At 41.1% G+C, this 15,010-nt stretch overlaps 1 protein-coding gene across 1 annotated transcript; it reads left to right on the top strand.

Moving 5' to 3' along the window:
• Positions 1 to 298: 298 nt before the first annotated feature.
• si:ch73-217n20.1 (complement receptor type 2) lies at positions 299 to 8,770 on the top strand. The gene is made up of 14 exons (XM_020459227.2): positions 299 to 523; positions 671 to 868; positions 1,231 to 1,327; positions 1,400 to 1,473; positions 3,687 to 3,908; positions 4,244 to 4,423; positions 4,543 to 4,716; positions 4,906 to 5,151; positions 5,267 to 5,452; positions 7,245 to 7,341; positions 7,464 to 7,537; positions 7,713 to 7,892; positions 8,081 to 8,260; positions 8,363 to 8,770. Exons 1-14 carry the CDS (start codon positions 469 to 471, stop codon positions 8,374 to 8,376), a joined length of 1,977 nt encoding a protein of 658 aa, XP_020314816.1. The 5' UTR covers positions 299 to 468; the 3' UTR covers positions 8,377 to 8,770.
• Positions 8,771 to 15,010: the final 6,240 nt, after the last annotated feature.

Here is a 15,010-nt window from a genome sequence, read left to right as displayed (position 1 = left end):
CAAAATGTAAATGAGTACTTTTTGTTTGTCAGGGAAAATGTATGGAGTAAAACTACATTATTATCTTTAGAAATGTAGTGGAGTAAACGTAAAAGTTGTCAAATATAAATAGTAATGTATTGATACCACAAAAAAATACTTAGGTAGCACTTAAAAGTATTTTTACTTTATACCACTGTTTTTTGCCCCGTGGGAAACTTTGACCCACTTCTATGTTGGAGTGTTTCTTGAACCACTTATCATACATGGTTCCAAAATAGGAGTGAGTCTAAGTACTACCAATGGAAAAACTCAGATTACCTGACGTAAATAAATCTGAATAGCCTAGCTACGTAGGCCTACAAAGCTACTCGTCATTTTACGTTACCTCCCCTCCAACTACAAAATATAACCCATTCGACATACTATTTCATTAAACTCAATAACGTTTAAACGGGTGAGCGTACAGATCCGAATGCACATGAAACGATGAATCTGGTGTATAATGTCGTGTTCTTCTTATCACTTGCCCTACATGCCTCAGGTAAGATTGTTGTTTTCATAAAATTAACATTGCGCTGTCCACTTTAACACTGACAATGTCATTTGTAGCATGTTTACATATTCATCGGATAAACGCAGTGATTTGAATTACCACTGTTGCTGATGTGGCTCATTTGTTTCTAAACAGCTCAAGTTCCATCGAAATGTGGTGCGCCGCCGTCCTATCCACACACGCAAATCGAGGACATGAAACCGAAAAAGGGTATATCCAGCCATGTACAAAAAGTCCTCTACAGATGCGCCGAGGGCTACACTCAGAACAGTGGCATTCGCTCTATCAAGTGTCAAGCTGGAAAATGGACACAGTTAACCATGACGTGTGAAAGTAAGTAAATGCCTACAGCTGAGTATTTAGATCAGTATATGTTGTTGTTGTGCATAACACTGGTTCAATTAATGTCATACCATCATATCATTATGGTTATAACTGTCTCTGGGATGAGGTTGTTGTGGCAAGTAAATGTCATTTGACACTTACATTTACTGGGGCCCTCTGGTGGTTGCAAAGAGAACATTTGGGAATAACAGTTCAGTTCAGTCCTTGAGGACTGCAGTGTGCCTGTTTTAGCGCTGTTTGGCACAAACAGTTCCCTGTGGTTATTTATGTTGAGTTTGGCACAGTATCTCACCCTGGATTCATTCCCTGACTTCCCTGCTGTTTTCTAATGTGTCCCATCCTCTCTTCAGAGAAGAACTGTGGATCTGCTGGGGAGTTATTCAATGGATACTTTCAATATATGGGGTCTTTTTACGGGGACAAAGCAAATGCAGTGTGCAATGAGGGGTAAGTGTCTTGGATGTAATGAAATAGGCCTATAGCCTGGGCCTTTTCTTAATCTCTGTGATATTTGCACAGGTTTACACTGAAGGGGATGGAATACAGAATATGTAAGGACTCTGGCTGGAGTGGAGAGATTCCCACGTGTGAAGGTATGCACCATTCAATGATCAATCGTAAACTAATATGCAGCAATCAGGTCCGTTCCTTTCTAAGTAGGACATATAACATGCATCCTAATCAATTTAGTAGGTTCTGCTGTATGAAATACCAGACTGGCATGCCCTGTACTTGTCTAGTTGATTGTTGGCATGACACACCAAGATCCTGTTGTTGAGACTTGACCATGTTGGCCTTGCACATTCAGTCCGTAATTGTCCCATTGTTACAAAAGCATTAGAATATCATGTAAACAAATGTTCCTTTAGGCTACCACAACATGGGTAATAATGGCCTAGCTAATGTCCTGTAAGGATGATTCCTCGCCAGACTAGAACAACAAAAAAATACCATGATTTTTTTTTTTTCTTTTTTTTTTCTTCACAAAAGTGAATCCACTGAAGGTTCCTTTGGAGGAAAGATTGTTGACATATTTGCCATTTGTATCTTAAAGCATAATTGACAAATAATCAATTGAAGTTGGACTATTTGACATTTTGGCCTAACCCATGCCTCATTTAAAGGGGAAATCTGCTGCTACATACATTTTCTTGACTTACAAATGAATTATATATACCCAGTGATTCTTATAGAATATAACTTATAAATGCCGCATAGGCTTAGTTCAACTCTAGTGCCCCATCAGAACCCAAAATATAAGCTTGTTTTACTCCAATGTTTGTAAACAAACACTATGTAGCCTTATTACATGGTTAAAACTATATATCTTGGATGGTCAGTCCATGCATCCATAGCACTGTCCATGAATTTGAGAGTGCTTCCATTTCTCCAGCCCCACCCTTCAGGTTTTTACCAAAACAGGGGCGGGAAAAGTGCTTTGTTATTGCTTCAACTGCTTATTGCCGCTTTAAGACTCCACAATGTTTTATCTGTAGGTGCTACAAAGCAAACAATGGTGGCATATGAATATCTTAATATTGTTGAACATAATATACTCTATGGGCATATTGAAGTTTAAAGTGGGATCTCTGCTACTTATGTTATGATCAAGGGGCCATGGCTCTTGTCTAGAAGCATGGTTTCGACTGCTCCTACAGTTTTGCTTCGGTACTACAGTTTAACTGACACCTGGCCCAGAAAGAGTTTCTATAGACGGCCACATAGAGAAGTCAGATTTGACACTTTAGTCATCACCTTTGTGCACAAAAAAAATCCATTTAATTTTCACTAAAGCAGATTTTTTTTTTAATATATATTATTTGCATCACTCATAGATGTAGATATTAACATTTTATATTCATCCAACGTCTGCTATGTTTTTGGATGATGTCGCCTGTGCGCACTAAGTGCTGGTGCTCATGTGATGTTGGTCTGTATAAACCGAATGTAACTCGGATATAGACGGTTCATGAATTGGAACTTGAGTAGATTTCCTTGAAAAAAACGGTCGGAACATCAGTTTTTATTATACCTCAGTGGTTATGATCCAATTTGTAAACATTACCAACATTGTGAATGTGAAATTGGATTCAAAATGGTTGCCCTCTGCTGGTAATTTACAGGATTTGCAGTGATACAAGTAAAACGAGGGCTTCAATTGGTTACAATGCCTAATATGCCAATTTCTCTCTATAAAATGGACCTTAACTTTCAAACTAGCAGAGATCCCACTCTGAAACTTTGATAAGCCTTTAGAGTATATTATGTTCAACAATATGAAACAAATGTAGCCAAATCAAAAATGGTATATCTTCAATATGTATGTGTACATGTAAAAAACAAATGAATGCATGGAAATTATTATTGAAATGAAGTTACTACTCATATTACAGAGCGAACAGTAAAGTTTCTTATGACATCAATTTCTAGCATTTACAGATGAAACATTATGGAATCTTAAAGGAGGTCTGGGTAAGGCCAAAAACTCATAAATGTTCCAACTTCAAGTATTTATTTATCAATTATGCTTTAAGATAAAAATGTGAAATATATGTCAACAATCCTTACTCCAAAGGACCTGATTTGTTGTTTGTTTTGTTATGGATGACATTTTGTGAAAATCGCCCATATCACAGGCACCCATAATGTTGTTGTGCTGTTTACCAAAGCATGAGGTCGTTGTCTCGATGGAGGCATCTGTTTTTCCTCTTAATCTCCAAGACAAGGCACATATTTTGTTTATCATTATAGATGCAAGAATGAATTAAACAAAACCACAATAGCATTTTAAATGTCATCATTCTAGAGGGAGGTGAACCACAAGTGGTTCCAGCAGAAGTGACCTGCCCTGCTCCTTCAGTGGCCAACAGTGTGAAGCTCAGTGAGACTGTCTCAGTGTACAGGGTCAGAGATTCAGTGACCTTGGTCTGCTCCGAGGGCTTCCTCCTGACTGGAGCCCAGCAGCTCACCTGTGGACCAGACGGCCAGTGGCAGCCCGAGCTCCCACTTTGTCTGCCCTCTGTCGGAGGTGAGGTCCATCCTGGTTTGAATAACACATTGACTCAGTAGGGGTGCCCAACATCACAGTAGGGGTGCCCAAAGTTGAAATCTATTCCCTTTTTTGGGGTGTCTGGCCCATATTCATTGCTTTGGAGCCTTGATTTGTTATGGCGGTGCCTAGCTCCTGTAATTCCAACTCCCACTCTTTGGAGACATTGCTGTGTCTGTTCTGTTGTTTTTGAAACTCTAATTATCATTCTTCAGTGATGATTTGTTAGGAGTGCTCTGTAATGATAGGGCATGGCCATCTGCCACAGAGAGACACCAAACTTCTATGAGCTATTTTCTGCTTCTTTTTTCTAGAGATCACTTGCAATGCCCCCAATGCAAAGAGGAAGATGTTGATCAATGGGTTGAAGCAAGTTTATAGATCTGGAGATTCTTTGTCCTTTTCCTGCAAGGACATTTATTATTTGGATGGATCGAACACTGTCACATGTGGGGTTGATGGAAAATGGACTCCTTCTCTTCCACAGTGCACACGTAAGTATCCTGACATGATTAAGACAACTGCTATACAGACTCTGTCAAATGTGTTGTAGTTTTTTTTTAACTTGCTTCTGCTTCTTTTTTTTCTTTTTTCTTTCTTTTTACTCATGTAGAGATTAAGTGCCCTATATTAAACATAACAAATGGTAGGCCATCCATCAAGCATAGAAGATTTGGATCAGATGTAACCATTTCCTGCTTTAAAGGAAACCTGCTAAAAGGTCCTGCCCGCATAAAATGTTCAAGATCTGGGGAATGGATGGAAAAGATTCCACAATGTGTGCCAGGTAAAGGATCTCTTGTTTTCAAAGGATTGAATGTACTGTATGCCTAGTCTCAATGTTGTGCTTTTTACCAAAGTACGAGGTCATTTTTCCTCTTATCTCCAAGATGAGGCACACTTTTTTTTATGTCATTATAGATGCAAGAATGAATTAAACAAAACCACAATAGCATTTTAAATGTCATCATTATAGAGGGAGGTGAACCACAAGTGGTTCCAGCAGAAGTGACCTGCCCTGCTCCTTCAGTGGCCAACGGTGTGAAGCTCAGTGAGACTGTCTCAGTGTACAGGGTCAGAGACTCAGTGACCTTGGTCTGCTCCGAGGGCTTCCTCCTGACTGGAGCCCAGCAGCTCACCTGTGGACCAGACGGCCAGTGGCAGCCCGAGCTCCCACTTTGTCTGCCCTTTAATGATATAATTGAAAGCCCCAAGCCTGATGGTAAACACAAACACCAGCCAAGATCTGTTACTTTGAGCATTGCAATATATAATACATGTTATGATGCATTGGTTTTATAACAGATGTGATTTCTATCTATCTCCCTTTCCTGTAGGCAGATGTGGAGTGCCACCGTACCTCTCCAACGCACACCTTTCTGACTGCTGTAGAGCACAGGCAGATTTTGGTCCTGGTCACCGGGTCAGGTACAGTTGTGCCATGGGATACATAAGAGGAAGAGGCACTTACTATAGTACCTGCGTCAGTGGGAGGTGGACGCCAGTAACTCTGAGATGTGAACGTAAGTAACCATATGAAATGATGTGCCAGAATAGATGAAAGTACGGTACCAATCAAAAGTTTGGACACCTACTCATTCAAGGTTTTTTATTTATTTTTACTATTTTCTACATTGTAGAATAATAATGAAGACATCAAAACTATGAAATAACACACATGGAATCATGTAGTAACCAAAAAAAGTGTTAAACAAATCTAAATATATTTTATATTTGAGGTTCTTCAAAGTCGCCACCCTTTGCATTGGTGACAGATTTGCACACTCTTGGCATTCTCTCAACCAGCTTCATGTGGTAGTCATCTGGAATGCATTTCAATTAACAGTTAATTTGTGGAATTGATTTCCTTCTTAATGCGTTTGAGCCAATCAGTTGTGTTGTGACAAGGTAGGGGTGGTTTACAGAAGATAGACCTTTTTGCTAAAATACCAAGTCCATATTATGTCCATACCAAGTCCATATAAGAACAGCTCAAATAAGCAAAGAGAAACAACAGTCCATCATTACTTTACAGTCAATACGGAACATTTCAAGAACTTTGAAAGTTTCTTCAAGTGCAGTTGTAAAAACCATCAAGCGCTATGATGAAACTGGCTCTCATGAGGACCGCCACAGGAAAGGAAGACCCAGAGTTACCTCTGCTGCAGAAGATAGGTTCATTAGAGTTACCAGCCCAAATAAATGCTTCACGGAATTCAAGTAACTGACACATCTCAACATCAACTGTTCAGAGGAGACTGCGTGAATCAGGCCTTCATTTTCAAGTTGCTGCAAAGAAACCACTACTAAAGAACACCAACACGAAGAAGAAACTTGCTTGGGCCAAGAAACGTGAGCAATGGACATTAGACCGGTGGAAATCTGTCCTTTGGTCTGATGAGTCCAACTGTGAGATTTTTGGTTCCAACCGCTGTGTTTTTGTGAGACGCAGAGTAGGTGATCGGATTATCTCCGCATGTGTGGTTCCCACCGTGAAGCCTGGAGGAGGAGGTGTGATGGTGTGGGGGGGGGCTTAGCTGGTGACGGTCAGTGATTTATTTAGAATTCAAGGCACACTTAACCAACATGGCTACCACAGCATTCTGCAGCGACACGCCATCCCATCTGGTTTGGGCTTAGTGGGACTATAATTTGTTTTTCAACAGGACAATGACGCAACACAAATCCAGGCTGTGTAAGGGCTATTTGACCAGGAAGCAGAGTGACGGAGTGCTGCATCAGATGACCTGGCCTCCACAATCACCCAGCCTCAACCCAATTGATATGGTTTGGGATGATTTGGACCGCAGAGTGAAGGAAAAACAGTCAACAAGTGCTCAGAATATGTGGGAACTCATTCAAGACTGTTGAAAAAGCATACCAGGTGAAGCTGTTTGAGAGAATGCCAAGAGTGTGCAAAGCTGTCATTAAGGCAAAGGGTGGCTACTAATATATTTACATTTGTTTCACACTTTTTTGGTTACTACATGATTACATATGTGCTATTTCATAGTTTGTCTTCACTATTATTCTACAATGTTTGTTTTTTTACTTGAATGGGTAGGTGTGTCCAAACTTTAGACAGGTACTGTATATGTACAGTTACTCTACATATACTTTTCATATACTCTGGCACATCATTAATACTTCTTCCTCCTATGTACTACAGTATATAAAGAACATTATTCTCTTGTTTAAGCATTAGGTGGCAGCAGAGCCATAGATGGTCTAGTATATATCACTCTGTGGTAGTTAATGTTTGTCTGTTTTGTGCCTTCTGAAAAATGTAATTTAATGGCATTTTCTTGTCCAAAGGCAAATCATGTGGCTCAGCTGGAGAGATGTCTTTTGGTCATTTCGTCTATACCGGTGCACAGTTTGGAGATACAGCCACAGGGGTTTGTAATGAGGGGTAAGTTCTATTCTGCTAGTATGTCTTTTTGCTCTTAAGGCTACTCTCAGAATTGTTGCAGTGTACAAATAAAATGATGCGTTGTCATATTAAATAACTTTTTGTACCCATTATTACACCAGGTATCAGCTGGTTGGACAGAATGTAAGAAATTGCATGAATGATGGCTGGGATGGGCGTGTTCCTGTCTGTGAAGGTGTCACATTTATTTTTTAGATGGTCTACTGCACCACACAGTTTTACACCTGGGTCATAGTTCAATTGCTTTTGGTAACTTTGCTTTAGTTTAGAACATCCCTGAACTTCAGTTCTGTCACCCATAATCTTTAAAAAAAGGTCATGTAAATGTACATTGTGTTTGTGACTTTCAGCGGTGCAGTGTGCTAAACTTCCTGAGGTGGTAAATGGAGAGATAAATGGCCATTTGGAACCACCTTACGTTTACAGCACTGTGATTAGCTATCGGTGTCGCGTAGGGAAACTGATTGGAACGAGTGAGCTCTACTGTACCAAAGATGGGACATGGAGTGCGCCACCTCCAGAGTGCAAAGGTGCCATTTTCTGTTCAACTCTATAGCTTCTATAGCTGCACTATTTTTGCTATGTTTTTTTCCTTTTAGCAAACTAGGAACATCCCTTAAGTGTTGAGAACTTGGCCCTGAGAGTAATATTACGGAACCAACCCCTTTAAAACCAATAAAGTAAAAGCTTATGTTGACTCTTTCATCTCTGTTCACAGATATTAAATGTCCCTATCCCAAAGTACAATATGCCCAAATGACAAGAGGAATTAGAATGCCACTTGAGTTTGGGGACTCTGTGACATTTGTCTGCTTTAGGGGCATGGTGATGAATGGACCAGGCACCGTCACATGCAGCCTGGATGGGACATGGACTCCTGCCCTTCCCACATGTCAATGTGAGTCATTCTGAAGGGTCTATTTACTGACAATATAACCCTTTGTAGGCTGATACATAACTGAAGTGCATAAAATTGTCCCTTTTCTTTCTTTTTTTACAGATCGGTGGTACTGAAGGTCTAATACCATTGATCATTATACTGAATGTCTTCAACTCAACCATTTTACCATAACTTTTACCATAATAATCAAACTCAATGCATTTTATTATAATAAATTAATATCCTAATGACTGTTGTCTTTAAATACCCCTTCTGTCTTCTGGAATCATGTTATTGTGAATTTTACAGCACTTTTGGTACATATACCCCTATTTTAGGGGACCAAAAGTTTTGGGGAAATATTCACTTGTGTATTAAAGTACTCAAAGTTAATTATTTGGTCCCATATTCATAGCACACAATGACTGCATCAAACGTGTGACTCTACAAATGTGTTAGATGCATTTGCTGTTTGATTTGTTTGTTTCCGATTATTTTGTTTACAATAAAAATGTATGTTAAATTCTGCGTTGTCATTTTGGAGTCACTTTTATTGTAAGAATAAAATATGTTTCTAAACACTTCTACAGATGCAAAAATATCAGTGTCATAGTGTTCTGCGTAGCTTAGTTGGTAGAGCATGGCGGTTCCAATGCCAGGGCTGTGGGTTCAATTCCTGCAACCGGTATGAAAACATATTTTTTTTAATTAAAATGTATTCACCCACTACTGTAAATCGCTCTGGATAAGAACGTCTGCTAAATGACAAAGAAAAGTATTTAGTCAGCCACCAATTGTGCAAGTTCTCCCACTTAAAAAGATGAGAGGCCTGTAATTTTCATCATAGGTACACTTCAACTATGACAGACAAAATGAGTGAGCCACTCCAACACTCTGACTTCATTTACAAACAAAGCATTTGTGTTTAGTGAGTCCGCCAGATCAGAGGCAGTAGGCATGAGCAAGGATGTTCTCTTGATAAGTTCGTGAATTAGACTATTTTCCTGTCCTGCTAAGCATTCAAAATGTAACGACTACTTTGGGTGTCAGGGAAAATGTATGAAGTACATTGTTTAACTTGGGTCAAATGCTTCAGGTAGACTGATGTCTTGAGATGTTCAATATATCCACATTATTTTCCCTCTTCATGATGCCATCTATTTTGTGAAGTGCACCAGTCCCTCCTGCAGCAAAGCACCCCCACAACATGATGCTGCCACCCCCATGCTTCACGGTTGGGATGATGTTCTTCTGCTTGCAAGCCTCCCCCTTTTTTCCTCCAAACTGTGTGGGTGGACCATTTCAGGCTGTCAGTGATGTGCACACTGAAGAACTTGAAGCTTTTCACCCTCTCCACTGAGACCCCTTTATGTTTTTATTTATTTTACTAGACAAGTCAGTTCAGAACAAATTCTTATTTATAATTAAGGCCTACCCTGGCCAAACCCAAACCCGGACAACACTTGGCCAATTGTGTGCCGCCCTATTCGACTCCCAATCACGGCCGGTTGTGATTCAGCTTGGAATCGAACCAGGGTCTGTAGTGACACCTCTAGCACTGAGATGCAGTGCCTTAGACCGCTGCGCCACTCGGGAGCTGAATGGGGATGGGGGCATGCTCTGTCTGCTGTCTCCTGAAGTCCACGTTCAGCTCTTTTGTTTTGTTGACGTTTCTGAAGAGGCTATTTTCCCCGCCAGGGTGGAGTTGTTGCTAATAAATCAAATCATATTGGTCATATACAAGTGATAAGCAGATGTTATTGCGGGTGTAGCAAAATGCTTGTGCTTCTAGCTCTGACAGTGCAGTAATACCTAACAAGTAATATCTCATATATTACACAACCCAATACCCACAAATGTAAGTAGGAATGAATTAAGACTTTATACATATGGACGAGCGATGTCAGTGCGGAACAGACTATGATACAGTAGAATAGTATAGAAAACAGTATATACAGTTGAAGTCGGAAGTTTACATACACCTCAGCCAAATACATTTAAACTAATTTTTTTCCACAATTCCTGACATTTAATCCTAGTAAAAAATTCCCTGTCTTAGGTCAGTTAGGATCACCACTTTATTTTAAGAATGTGAAATGTCAGAATAATAGTAGAGAGAATGATTTATTTCAGCTTTTATTTCTTTCATCACATTTCCAGTGGGTCAGAAGTTTACAAACACTCAATTAGTATTTGGTAGCACTGCCTTTAAATTATTTACCTTGGGTTTGCCCTCTGTAATGCGTTGAGCAGACCGCACCACCCTCTGGAGATTTGGCCTACCACTGTTGTGTTGTCAAACTTGATGATTTAGTTGGAGACATGCGTGGCCACGCAGTCATGGGTGAACAGGAAGTACAGGAGGGGGGCGATTACGTAATTTGTGGATCTGTTAAGGTAATATGCTAATTGTAGTGGGTCTAGGGTGTCGGGTAAGAGGGAGGTGATATGATCCTTAGCTAGCCTCTCAAAGCACTTCATGATTATAAGGGAGGGCTATGGGGTGATAGTCATTTAGTTAGTTACCTTCACTTTCCTGTGTACAGGAACAATGGTGGACATCTTGAAGCAAGTGGGGACAACAGACTGGGATAGGGAAGGTAACTTAACTAAATGAATAAGTCCCTGAAAACTCCAGCAAGCTGGTTTGCACCGGTTTCTGTCAAGAACTGCAATGCGGCTGGGTTTTTCACGCTGAACAGTTTCCCATGTGTATCAAGAATGGTCCACCACCTAAAGGACATCCAGCCAACTTGACACAACTGTGGGAATGCTTTCAACACCTTGTAGAGTCCATGCCCTGACGATTTTAGGCTGTTCTGAGGGCAAAAAGGGGGTGGGTGCTACTTAATATTAGGAAAGGGTTCTTATGAATTTATACACTGAGTGTACAAAATACTAAGGTATCATTGTTTATCATTTGTTTGACATGTTTTCTAAATGGCTACTGCGATTGAGAGAGCCAATGAGAAGAGCACTGACATTTGTCATAGGGCATGTTCAGCAGGATGCAACATTTTGGAACGTTCAGATAGAAATATACTATCAATGTAGAATATGCGTCTCTGACATGTAGAACGAATCACGTCGGCTCTATTTGTGGTATTTCTATCTGCAACATTCAAGAACTTTTAGCAGTGAACATGACCATAAACAAGTGGTCAACCTTCAGAGCTTGTGTGAGCACAATGTTGCCACTAGAGGGCAGTCCAGGGTTGTGCTGGACAGATGTGGAGTTAGGCAGGTGTCTGCGTGAGCTGATGCAGACTTGTCTCTCCTCACAGCTGCAGTGTATGCAAACAGGCACAGTGAGAGACTACAGAGCGGTGTAGTAATTGCAGTCATGATTGAGGCTGTAACCCATTGTTCTACTTTTTGATTATTATTTGTGCACTTGGTCAACATTTTTGTGAGAATGTTAGGCGCTAGTAACACAATCCTTTTACTGCACTCGCTATATCTGCTGAACTGTGTACACGTCCAGTACACTTTGACTTATATTATTATGCATTATGTGATGATGGAAGACAACATACTGTTTACAGACCACTTTCATTGGATTTCTGGTGTCTTATTTTGATGTGCAGTCTGGTTAGGACCATTGGAATAAAGTGTTAGGAAGGCCTCCAAAAGGTTTCCACTACAGCGTGTGATCCACTAGGATATTTGAAGTGTGGAAGATGAGTCATTCAGCCACAGCCTACCACTCACTTAACCACTGTTGCATTTAGCGGGACCATGTCTATGTTCCTTCAGACCTACAGTGGCAAGAAAAATTATGTGAACCCTTTGGAAATACCTGGATTTCTGCATAAAGTGGTCATAAAAAATTGGGTCTGATATTCATCTAAGTCACAACAATAGACAGTCTGCTTAAACTAATGAAACACAAACAATTATATGTTTTCATGTCTTTATTGAACACATTGTGTAAACATTCACAGTGCAGGGTGGGAAAAGTATGTGAACCCTTGAATGTAATAACTGGTTAACCCTCCTTTGGCAGCAATAACCTCAACCAAATATTTTTAGTTGCGGATCAGACCTGCACAGTGGTCAGGAGGAATTTTGGACCATTCCTCTTTACAAAACTGTTTCAGTTCAGCAATATTCTTGGGAAGTCTGGTGTGAACTGCTCTTTTGAGGTCATGTCACAGCATCTCAATCGGGTTAGGACTCTGACTGGGCCACTCCAGAAGGCGTATTTTCTTCTGTTGAAGCCATTCTGTTGTTGATTTACTTCTGTGTTTTGGGTCATTGTCCTGTTGCATCACCCAACTTATGTTGAGCTTCAATTGGAGGACAGATATCAAGACATTTTGCAGTAGAATGTTAGGCTAAACTTGAGAATTCATTTTTCCGTTGATGATAGCAAGCTGTCCAGGCCCTGAGGCAGCAAAGCAGCCCCAAACCATGGTGCTCCCTCCACCATACTTTACAGTTGAGATGAGGTTGGTGTTGGCGTGCTGTGCCTTTTTTTCTCCACACAGTGTTGTGTGTTCCTTCCAAACATCTCAACTGTAGTTTCATTTGTCCAGAGAATATTTTGCCAGTTGCGCTGTGGAACATCCAGGTGCACTTTTGCAAACTTCAGACGTGAAGCAATGTTTTTTTTTGGACAGCAGTTGCTTCTTCCTTGGTGTCCTCCCATGAACACTATTCTTGTTTAGTATCCTAGAGTCGTCAACAGAGATGTTAGCATGTTCCAGAGATTTCTGGAAGTCTTTAGCTGACACTCTAGGATTCTTCTTAACCTCATTGAGCATTCTGCACTGTGCTCTTGCAGTCATCTTTGCAGTACGACCACACCTAGGGAGAGTAGCAAAGTGCTGAACTTTCTCCAATTATAGACAATTTGTCTTACCGTGGACTGATGAACACCCTTTCCAGCTTTATGCAAGTAGACAATTCTTCATCTTAGGTCTTCTGGGATCTCTTTTATTCGAGACATGGTTCACATCAAGCAATGCTTCTTGTGAATAGCAAACTCAAATGTTGTGAGTTTTTTTTATAGGGCAAGGCAGCTCTAACCAACATCTCCAATCTCGTCTCATTGATTGGACTCCAGGTTAGTTGACTCCTGACTCCAATTAGCTTTTGGAGAAGTCATTAGCCTAGGGGTTCACATACTTTTTCCAACCTACACTGTGAATGTTTAAATTATGTATTCAATAAAGACAAGAAAAATATAATACTTTGTGTGTTATTAGTTTAAGCACACTATGTTTGTCTATTGTTGTGACTTAGATGAAGATCAGATCAAATTTGATGACCAATTTTATGCAGAAATCCAGGTAATTCCAAAGGGCTCACATACTTTTCTTGCCACTGTATGTTTCCTCAGCCCTATGTTCCCTCAACCTATGTTTACATTACCCTATGATCCCTGGGCCCTATGTTCCCTCAACCTATGTTTACATTGCCCTATGATCCCTGGGCCCTATGTTCCCTCGGCCCTATGTTTCCTCAGCCCAATAATACCTCAGCCCAATAATACCTCAGCCCTATGTTTCCTCAACCCATGTTGCCTCAGCCCTATGTTCCCTCAAACCATGTTGCCTCAGCCCAATAATACCTCAGCCCAATAATACCTCAGCCCTATGTTCCCTCAGCCCAATAATACCTCAGTCCTATGTTCCCTCAACCCATGTTGCCTCAGCCCTATGTGCACTCTGCCTTATGTTCCATCAACCTTATATTTTTTACACCTTTGATGTTGGTTGGTTTTGGTAAGTTGATCCACTGTTGCATGATGGAACAGAGACGAGCAGAATTTCTGTTACATGTTTTTGAAATACGTATTTCAATTACTTTTGAGAATCTTTTCATTTGTATGTCACTGGCCTGAACTCAAATGCATTGTATTTTGTAATAACGCAATTAAAAAATACAAAATACTTTTCTATACTGTTTATTATTAGTGGCCCCCTATCACCCCAAATGTACTGCATGGTGTCAGAAGTGTGATGGCAATATGATGTGATAAAAGTGTCTGCTAAATGACGAAAATGTTATGTGAAAATGAACTCTTTCAAAGCATACGGGGTATTATTTGAATGTTTTCTGTCCACAAAAAAGGACACATTTGATTACAATACAAATTATTTGGACAATAAGCAGTTGTGCCAATTTTGACTGAAATGTATTAAGTTGATACTGAGGGAACATAGTGCCCAGGGAACATAGGGCCCAGGGAACATAGGGCCCAGGGAACATAGGGCCCAGGGAACATAGGGCCCAGGGAACATAGGGCCCAGGGAACATAGGGCCCAGGGAACATAGGGCCCAGGGAACATAGTGCCCAGGGAACATAGGGCCCAGGGAACATAGTGCCAAGGGAACATAGGTCCCAGGGAACATAGGTCCCAGGGAACATAAGGCCCAGGGAACATAGGGCCCGGGGAACATAGGGCCCAGGGAACATTGTGCCCAGGGAACATAGGGCCCAGGGAACATAGTGCCCAGGGAACATAGGGCCCAGGGAACATAGGGCCCAGGGAACATAGTGCCCAGGGAACATAGGGCCCAGGGAACATAGGGCCCAGGGAACATAGGGCCCAGGGAACATAGTGCCCAGGGAACATAGGGCCCAGGGAACATAGGGCCCAGGGAACATAGTGCCCAGGGAACATAGGGCCCAGGGAACATAGGGCCCAGGGAACATAGGGCCCAGGGAACATAGTGCCCAGGGAACATAGGGCCCAGGGAACATAGGGCCCAGGGAACATAGTGCCCAGGGAGCATAGGGCCCAGGGAACATAGTGCCCA

This window comes from Oncorhynchus kisutch, linkage group LG24, assembly GCF_002021735.2.
Source record: "Oncorhynchus kisutch isolate 150728-3 linkage group LG24, Okis_V2, whole genome shotgun sequence".
Lineage (NCBI taxonomy): Eukaryota > Metazoa > Chordata > Actinopteri > Salmoniformes > Salmonidae > Oncorhynchus > Oncorhynchus kisutch.
This window is presented reverse-complemented; position numbering and strand designations above follow the sequence as displayed.

Excerpts from the sequence above, each read along its gene's own strand:
- si:ch73-217n20.1 (XM_020459227.2), top strand. The coding sequence starts at position 469 with ATGAATCTGGTGTATAATGTCGTGTTCTTCTTATCACTTGCCCTACAT. Across the intron at positions 5,453-7,244 it reads AGTAACTCTGAGATGTGAAC|GCAAATCATGTGGCTCAGCT; the intron begins GTAAGTAACCAT and ends TCTTGTCCAAAG. Across the intron at positions 7,342-7,463 it reads ACAGGGGTTTGTAATGAGGG|GTATCAGCTGGTTGGACAGA; the intron begins GTAAGTTCTATT and ends TTATTACACCAG.